The sequence below is a fragment of the Chrysemys picta genome, chromosome 14 (assembly GCF_011386835.1).
Source record: "Chrysemys picta bellii isolate R12L10 chromosome 14, ASM1138683v2, whole genome shotgun sequence".
Taxonomy (NCBI): Eukaryota; Metazoa; Chordata; order Testudines; family Emydidae; genus Chrysemys; species Chrysemys picta.
Window position 1 is genome coordinate 1,062,210 of NC_088804.1, and position 9,803 is coordinate 1,072,012.

General features: G+C 50.8%; 1 protein-coding gene across 1 annotated transcript; it reads left to right on the forward strand.

Annotated features, from left to right (window-relative positions):
• Positions 1-632: 632 nt before the first annotated feature.
• On the forward strand, positions 633-2,791 carry LOC135975680 (uncharacterized). Its single transcript, XM_065567628.1, has 2 exons — positions 633-1,304; positions 2,195-2,791. The coding sequence occupies exons 1-2, from the start codon at positions 767-769 to the stop codon at positions 2,695-2,697; spliced, it is 1,041 nt and encodes a 346-aa protein (XP_065423700.1). The 5' UTR covers positions 633-766; the 3' UTR covers positions 2,698-2,791.
• Positions 2,792-9,803: the final 7,012 nt, after the last annotated feature.

Consider the following 9,803-nt stretch of genomic DNA (forward strand, 5'->3'; position numbering starts at 1 on the left):
GAAGGGAGCTCAGGAGGTCATCTAGTCCACCCCCTGCTCAAAGCAGGACCAATCCCCATCTAACTCATCCCAGCCAGGGCTTTGTCAAGCCAGGCCTTAAAAACCTCTAAGGAAGAAGATTCCACCACCTCCCTAGGTAACCCATTCCAGTGCTTCACCACCCTCCTAGTGAAATAGAGTTTCCTAATATCCAACCTAAACCTCCCCCACTGCAACTTGAGACCATTGCTCCTTGTTCTGTCATCTGCCACCACTGAGAACAGCCGAGCTCCATCCTCTTTGGAATCTCCCTTCAGGTAGTTGAAGGCTGCTATCAAATCCCGCCTCACTCTTCCCTTCTGCAGACTAAACAAGCCCAGTTCCCTCAGCATCTCCTGCTAAGGCCTGGTCTACACTATGAGTTTAGGTCGACTTTAGCAGCGTTAAATCGAATTAAGCCTGGACACGTTCACACGATGAAGCCCTTTCTTTTGACTTAAAGGGCCCTTTAAACCGGTTTCTTTACACCACCTTCGACGAGGGGATTAGCGATAAAATCGGCCTTAGCGGGTCGGAATTGGGGTAGTGTGGATGGAATTCGACGTTATTGGCCTCTGGGAGCTATCCCACAGTGCTTCATTGTGACCGCTCTGGACAGCACTCTCAACTCAGATGCACTGACCAAGTAGATAGGAAAAGCCCCGCGAACTTTTGAATTTCATTTCCTGTTTGCCCAGCGTGGAGAGCACAGGTGACCACGCAACGCTCATTAGCACAGGTAACCGTGATGGAGTCCCAGGATCACAACAGAGCTCCAGCATGGACCGAACGGGAGGTACGGGATCTGCTCGCCATATGGGGAGATGAATCAGTGCTAGCTGAACTCCGTAGCAGTAAAAGAAATGGCAAAGTATTAGAAAAGGTCTCCAAGGCCATGAAGGACAGAGGCCATAACAGGGACACGCAGCAGTGCTGCATGAAAATTAAGGAGCTACGGCAAGCCTACCACAAAGCCAGAGAAGCAAACGGAAGGTCCGGGGCAGAGCCGCAAACTTGCCGCTTCTACGCGGAGCTGCATGCCATTCTAGGGGGTGCAGCCACCACTACCCCAACCGTGTGCTATGACTCCCTCACTGGAGAAACACACAGGGAAGAGGGTTCGGGGAACGAGGAAGATGAGGATGGAGGTAATGTAGGTAGCTCACAGCAGCAAGGAAGCGGAGAAATCGGTTTTCCCAACAGCCAGGATATGTTTGTCACCCTGGACCTGGAACCAGTAACCCCCAAACTCACCCAAGACCCTGAGGGCACACAGGGGACCTCTGGTGAGTGTACCTTTGTAAATATTACACATGGTTTAAAAGCAAGCGTGTTTAATGATTAATGATTACTTTGCCCTGGCAATTGCGGCCAGTACAGCTACTGGAAAAGTCTGTTAATGTGTATGGGGATGGAGCGGAAATCCTCCACGGACATCTCCAGAAAGCTCTCCTTCATGTACTCCCAAAGCCTTTGCAAAAGGTTTCTGGGGAGGGCTGCCTTATCCCGTCCGCCATGGTAGGACACTTTACCACGCCAGGCCAGTAGCACGTAGTCTGGAATCATTGCATAACAAAGCATTGTAGCGTATGGTCCCGGTGTTTGCTGGCATGCAAACAACATCCATTCCTTATCGCTCTTTGTTATTCTCAGGAGAGTGATATCATTCACGGTCACCTGGTTGAAATGGGGTGATTTTATTAAGGGGACATTCAGAGGTGCCTGTTCCTGCTCTTCTGAACAGAAATGTTCCCCGCTGTTAGCCACGCGGCGGGGGGAGGGGTGAAGTGATCATCCCAGAGAATTGGGTGTGTGGGGGGAAGGGGGTTTAGTTGGGTTTGTGCTGCATGTTAAGCCAGAAACCGCAGCCCCTCCTTTTACACTGAAAACCCATTTTAAATGGCCAACCCAATTAATCCTGGATATGGGAAATGAGGGCGCTGCTGTTTGAAACCATTCCCACATGTTAAGAAGGTTAAAAAAGCCAAAAGACTGTGGCTTACCATGGCTGCCTGCAAGCCGAAATCTGTTGCCTGGCATTGCGTGAGTGATCTCTCACACCAAACCGGCAGGCCCTCACTATAAGAGGAAAAATGCAACCTTGTAACGAAAGAGTGTACCCATTGTTCTCTAAAATGTGTCTTTTTTTAACCACCTCTCCCTTCTCCTCCACCAGCTGCAAATGTTTCTCCTTCACAGAGGCTAGTGAACATTAGAAAGAGAAAACGGAGGACGCGGGACAATATGTTCACGGAGCTCCAGATGTCCTCCCACGCTGATAGAGCACAGCAGAATGCGTGGAGGCAGTCAATGTCAGACATGAGAAAAGCACAATATGAACGAGAGGAGAGGTGGTGGGCTGAATCGCGGGATGAACAGAGCAAGTTGCGGGCTGAAGATGATAGGTGGCGTCAGCTTGCAGACAGAAAGCAAGAGTCGATGCTCCGTCTGCTGGAGCATCAAACTGATATGCTCGAGCGTATGGTTGAGCTGCAGGAAAGGCAGCAGGAGCAGAGACCGCCGCTACAGCCCCTGTGTAACCAACAGCCCTCCTCCCCAAGTTCCATAGCCTCCTCACCCAGACGCCCAAGAACACGGTGGGGGGGCCTCCGGACACCCAGTCATTCCACCCCACATGATTGCCCAAGCATCAGAAGGCTGGCCTTCAATAAGAGTTAAAGTTTTAAAATGCAGTGTGTCCTTTTCCTTCCCTCCTCCCCCACCCATCCCAGGCTACCTTGGCAATTATCCCCTAGTTGTGTGAGGAATTAATAAAGAATGCATGAATGTGAAATAACAATGACTTTATTGCCTCTGCAAGCGGTGCTTGAAGTGGGGAGGGGAGGGTGGGGTGGTTGGTTTACAGGGAAGTAGAGTGAATGGGGTGGGGGGGGTGGAGGGTTCATCAAGGAGAAACAAACAGAAGTTTCACACCGTAGCCTGGCCAGTCACAAAACTCGTTTTCAAAGCTTCTCTGATGCGCACCATGCCCTGCTGTGCTCCTCTAACCGCCCTGGTGTCTGGCTGCGCATAATCATCAGCCAGGCAATTTGTCTCAACCTCCCACCCCGCCATAAATGTCTCCCCCTTACTCTCACAGATATTGTGGAGCGCACAGCAAGCTGCAATAACAATGGGGATATTATTTTCGCTGAGGTCTGAGCGAGTCAGTAAGCTGCGCCAGCGCGCTTTTAAACGTCCAAATGCACATTCCACCACCATTCGGCACTTGCTCAGCCTATAGTTGAACAGGTCCTGACTCCTGTCCAGGCTGCCTGTGTACGGCTTCATGAGCCATGGCATTAAGGGGTAGGCTGGGTCCCCAAGGATCACGATAGGCATTTCAACATTCCCAACGGTTACTTTCTGGTCCGGGAAGAAAGTCCCTTCCTCCAGCTTTCGAAACAGAGCAGAGTGCCTGAAGACGCAAGCATCATGTACCTTTCCTGGCCGTCCCACGTTGATGTTGGTGAAACGTCCCTTCTGATCCACCAGGGCTTGCAGCAGCATTGAAAAGTACCCCTTGCGGTTTATGTACTCGGTGGCTTGGTGCTCCGGTGCCAAGATAGGGATATGGGTTCCGTCTATGGCCCCACCACAGTTTGGGAATCCCATTTCAGCAAAACCATCCACTATTGCCTGCACGTTGCCCAGAGTCACTACCCTTGATATCACCAGGTCTTTCATTGCCCTGGCAACTTGGATCACAGCAGCCCCCACAGTAGATTTGCCCACTCCAAATTGATTTCCGACTGACCGGCGTTGCAAGCTTCCACAGGGCTATCGCCACTCGCTTTTCAACTGTGAGGGCTGCTCTCATCCTGGTATTCTGGCGTTTCAGGGCAGGGGAAAGCAAGTCACAAAGATCCATGAAAGTGCCCTTATGCATGCAAAAGTTTCGCAGCCACTGGGAATCGTCCCACACCTGCAGCATGATGCGGTCCCACCAGTCTGTGCTTGTTTCCCGTGCCCAGAATCGGCGTTCCACGGCATGAACCTGCCCCAGTAACACCATGATTTCCACAGTGCTGGGGCCTGTGCCTTGTGAGAGGTCTATGTCCATGTCAATTTCCTCATCACTCTCGTCGCCGCGCTGCAATTGCCTCCTCGGCTGGTCCGGGTTTCACCGTGGCATGTCCTGGCTCTGCATATACTCCAGGACAATGTGCGTGGTGTTCATAGTGCTCATAATTGCCGCGGTGATCTGAGCGGGCTCTATGATCCCAGTGCTAGGTATGGCGCCTGGTCTGAAAAAAGGCGCGAAACTAGTATCTGACGGACCAGGGGAAGGAGGGAGGGTAGGAGGGAGGGAGGGCCGAGTGACGACATGGCGTACAGGTACAGGGAATTAAAATCAAGAAAGGTGGCTGTGCATCAGGGAGAAACACAAACAACTGTCACACAGAATGGTCCCCCCAAAGATTAAACTCAAAACCCTGGGTTTAGCAGGCCGTTGATTTCATGGAGGGAGGGGAAGCAAATGAATACAGAAAAATCTATTTTTTACATCTTAAGCTGGCAGCCGACGGTGCAGCATGACTGATAGCCACTGCAGTACGACGACGATGGATACCAGTCGTAATATACCATCTTCTACCAAAAGGCAAGGGGCTGCTGCTGTGTAGCAATGCAGCCCCATGTCTGCCAGCCCCACGTCTGCCAGCACCCAGATCGCCCTCGACCTCTTCTGTGTGCTTAGCAGATAATATTGGGCGATTGGCAGAAAATAGCATACTACGACTGATAGCCATCATCATCGAGACAGTAGCATGTCTGCCCAGGTGCCCATGATTGACAGCCACTGCAGTACGACGACGACGGTTACCAGTTGTAATATACCATTTTCTACCAAAAGGCAAGGGGCTGGTGCCATGCAGCCCTACGGCTGCCAGCCCCATGGCTACCAGTCATGCTGCACCGTCTACCGCCAAAAGGCAGTTAGCTGCTGCTGCTGTGTAGCAATGCAGTACCACGTCTGCCGGCACCCAGATGACATATGGTGACGGTGAGCTGATCTGAGCAGGCTCCATGCTTGCCGTGGTATGTTGTCTGCACAGGTAACCCAGGTAAAAAGGCATGAATCTATTGTCTGCCAGTGCTCTGACGGAGGGGGAGGGGCCTGATGACATGTACCCAGAACCCCCCGCGACACTGTTTTGCATCATTCAGGCATTGGGATTTCAACCCAGAATTCCAATGGGCGGCGGAGACTGCGGGAACTGTGGGATAGCTACCCATAGTGCTATGCTCCGGAAGTCGACGCTAGCCTCGGTACTGTGGACGCGGACCGCCAACTAGAGCACTTAGAGCATTTTATGTGGGGACACACACAATTGGCTGTATACAACCGATTTCTATAAAACCGGCTTCTATAAATTCGACCTAATTTTGTAGTGTAGACATACCCTAAGTCATGTGCCCCAGCCCCCTGATCATTTTTGTTGCCCTCCACTGGACTCTCTCCAATTTGTCCGCATCCTTTCTGTAGTGCTGGGCCCAAAACTGGACACAGTACTCCAGATGTGGCCTCACCAGTGCCAAATAGAGGGGAATGATCACTTCCCTCAATCTGCTGGCAATGCTCCTACTAATGCAGCCCAATATGCCGTTAGCCTTCTCGGCAACAAGGGCACACTGCTGACTCATATCCAGCTTCTCGTCCACTGTAATCCCCAGGTATATCTAGACCTGGTATATCTGGTTTGGAATTAGCCCTCAGTCTGAGCTGGCCTGGGCACAACCAAGAGCTAAAAGGAGAAGAAAAGAAGAAACCTTGTGATGGGTTGGACTCCTTGGGGGAGCCACCTAATGTGCTGAGATACCACTGAGTCTACCTGTTCTGCCATCATGGGCCCCCTTTAACTTGTCTTGCTGAGCCAGGCTCTTAAAACCCCTTCTAACACACACAGAGGCAGAGCCACACCCAGCTGCAGATCAGCTCCGGGAAGACTCAGTTTAAGGGACTTGCTCCAGCACTCAGCTGTCCACCTCGCTTGGAGTGCAGACCCAAAGAGATATTATGAAATTCACCCCCTCCCTCAATGTAGAGAGAGCTGTGAACACTTCTTATCCTCCCCCACCCCCCAGTTATAAATTACAGAAACTGGATTTAATAATGAACAAAACAAATGTTATTAACTATAAAAGGCAAATTTTAAGTGGTAAAAGGGGTAACAAACAGAACAAAGCAAATTACTAAGAAAATGAAATCAAACATGCAAACTAAGCTGGTTTTACTAAAGAAATTGGTTACAAATAGTATTTCTCACCCTAGATATTGTTGCAGACAGTTAGCACAACGTCTGGGGTTCAGAGATCCAGTTATATTCCTTTTCAGACTAGACTCCTGTCTCAGGCTGGACTCCCCCCTTGCCTTCAGTTTTTCTTCTTGGGCAGACAGGCCATGGAGAGGAGGAGGAGACCTGTTTGCTTCCTCCCCACCCTTAAATAGGATTTACATAAAGCGGGAATCCTTTGTTTCCCAAACTTGACACACACATCCTTCCCCCTTCCCTTACAGTGGAAAGTTACAAGAAGTTCCAGGTCATGTTTTAGTATCAGGTGACAAGACCACCTGACTCTGTAGGATCACAGCTTCCATGGGTCAGTGGCTGTATGGAGCATCCCCAGGAAGGCCAAGCTTTTCATAGCTCTTGCTGATGGGCCATCCGCCCTGTCTGTCTTTTTCACTGTTATACCTGAAGTGTTAGCAGTGGGCACCACCCAAAGTAGCATAGTTGAAATACAGATACATAGTAAATATTCCTAACTGCAGATACAGACATGATACATGCATACAAATTAGATAATCATATCCAGTAAATCATAACCTTTGCAATGATACCTCACATGAACCATCTGGCATAAAGTACATCTCAGTTATGTCATATTCATATCATAAGCATATTTTCATAAGGAATATGGAATGTAATGTCACAAACCCCACCAGAACTGGCTGCAGAAGACCTGTGAAGACTTGAGTTCCTGGCATATTCAGACTTTCCAGGATAAACTGGGGATGAAACAGTTTGTAGATGATCAGCTGGGACTTGGACTTGCAGGTCAAGATCAATGAAAGGACTCCAGAGACACTCAAAAGCTGTGGAATTTGTCCCTGAATTTGAATCTTTTCCTACAGCAGTGCACCAGAAGAGAGTCTATTTAAGCCCCTGGAAACCCCTCCATTTTGTCTTCAGCTGGCTCAAGAGATAGCCTCTCTGCCCCCAAAGGATAGGAACCATGGGGGTGTGGGTGAGTGCTAGACCCAGACTAGAAGGAGGCTAGTCTGTAAAAGAGGCTTATTGGAACATCTCAGAGGGTGAGATTTTTATCTGTATTGAGTTTCTTACTGTATTAGGCATAGGCCTGCATGTTTTATTTTATTTTGCTTGGTAATTCACTTTGTTCTGTCTGTTATTACTCAGAACCACTTAAATCTTACTTTCTGTATATAATAAAATCACTTTTTACTTATTAATTAACCCAGAGTATGTATTAATACCTGTTGGGGGCAACAGCTGTGCATATCTCTCTATCAGTGTTATAGAGGACTGTAACAAGGTGCTGGCTAGGAGATCCAAGCCAGGCCCCTGTTAGCCCAGCTCCACTTAAAAGGGGGATTAGTTAGGACTGGCCGGGGAGGCAACGCCCTAATCACCTGAGGGGATGCACCTGCGGGCCTGAGTGGCCCGCCTGCTATATAAAGCTGGCTGGGAGGAAGCAGAGGGGGGAGATAGGAAAGGGAGGAGCGCGGAGCGCTAGATCCCTGCTGGCAGGAGATGCTAGCGGTCTGCAAGATATGTAAATAGTAGGTGGTGGGGATAGGCACAAACAATAAAAGAGCACTGGTGCATGTACTTTGGAGTGGTTTCCCACTGAGTTTGTGGTGGGGCCGGGAGAAGGCACCGCTACAAGGACGAACCATTTATGAGTTTATCCTACATAAGCTTTATACAGGTTAAAATGGATTTATTTGGGGGTCTGGACCACATTGGGAGTTGGGCATCTGAGTGTTGAAGACAGGAACACTTCTTAAGCTGTTTTTAGTTAAGCCTGCAGGGTTCAGGGGACGTGGTTCAGACCTGGGTCTGGGTTTGCAGCAGGCTAGTGTGTCTGGCTCAGACCAAGCAGCGTTCTGAAGTCCCAAGCTGGCAGGGGAAACAGGCTCAGGGGTAGTCTCTCAGCCAGGGCCGGCTCTAGGATTTTTGCCGCCTCAAGCAAAAACAATTTTGGCCGCCCCTCTCCCCCCCCTGTTTTTTTCTTACCCCCCTGGCCCTGCCTCAACTCCGCCCCTTCCCTCAACTCCGCCCTGCCTCCTCCCCCCAGGCTTTCAAGCCTGAGAGGGAGAGAGAGAAGCAGTGCGTGCGCTGCGGTCACTCGGGGTCTCCCCCTCCCTCCCAGGCTCTCAAACCCGGGAGGGAGGGGGAGATCCCGAGCGGCCGCGGCACGCGAAACAGCTGATTCACGTGCCGCTGCTCGCCCCCCCCTCCCAGGCTCTCAAACCCGGGAGGGAGGGGAAGATCCCGAGCGGCCGCGGCACGCAAAACAGCTGATTCACGCGCCGCTGCTCGCCCCCCCCCCCAGGCTCTCAAATCCGGGAGGGAGGGGGAGATCCCGAGCGGCCGTAGTGTGCAAATCAGCTGTTTCGCGTGCCGCGGCCACTCGGGATCTCCCCCTCCCTCCCGGGTTTGAGAGCCTGGGAGGGAGGGGGAGCAGCGGTGCGCGAGCAGCAGCAGTGGAGGTGAGTTAGGGCGGCCGGGGCACATTTTTAGGGGCGGCATGGCCCGCGCCAGAATGCCGCCCCTAAAAATGTGCCGCCCCAAGCACCAGCTTGTTTTGCTGGTGCCTAGAGCAGGCCCTGCTCTCAGCACATCAGGGGGCAGTTCCCAAGGGTTTTCTGTGATCCAACCCATCACAGAAGGTTCATTTGAAGGCTTTTTGTTGCCAAACCACTGCATAGGCTGGGTGAGAAAGGGAAGCCATTTCAGTGCTCAGCAGAGGGTGATGGAGCATTTTCAAAGTTGTAAAGGCTCTTGTATCCGCTCCTGTCTTGGCCTCCCCAGGGTTCAAAACCCCGCTCGTATTGGACACACATTCTCGTGCTTGTGGTCTGGGGGCAGTATTGACCCAAGAACACGAGGGACTTGAGAGGCTGGTGGCTTATAATAGCAAAAGTGGAAGATCTCCTGAGATAAACTAGTGCAGCACCCGAAAGGCAGTGGTGCAATCAATAGAACACTTTCATCACTATTTGTATGGGAGGAAGTTTATGGTCAGGACAGATGAGACCAGGCTTCCCGTAATGGCCCTTTAGATTTAGGAATCCCGAGAGACCACTCAACTGGTGTTTGGGGAAACAACAGTGCTATGCTTTCAGTCACACACTGGCCCAGCCATACGCATGGCAATGCTGATGTCAGACGGCCTTGTTGGGGAGCTAATTGCAAACACTGCCATAAGCAGGAGAGCAAGGAATTAATTGCTGGAGGAAAAGGTGTGCGTCTCTCCCTCTAATTCACAGAATGGTCCTGTTTCATCCAGTGGATGAAGACCTCCCAAAGCAGATCCAGTGGGAAAGCTTGGACTTTCAAGATGAAATCATGTATAGGAGCTGCGGGAAACCAGTGGGTGATGGGCACCACCTTCCTGTACTGGATACCGTGGAAAAGGAGTGTCTGAGGTTGTGCTGTGATCTTAAAACTGCTGGATATTTTACAGTTGCAAAAACCTTAGCCAAGCAAAGGGAGAATTTCTGCTGGATTACAATGCAGGCAGGATGTAAAAAG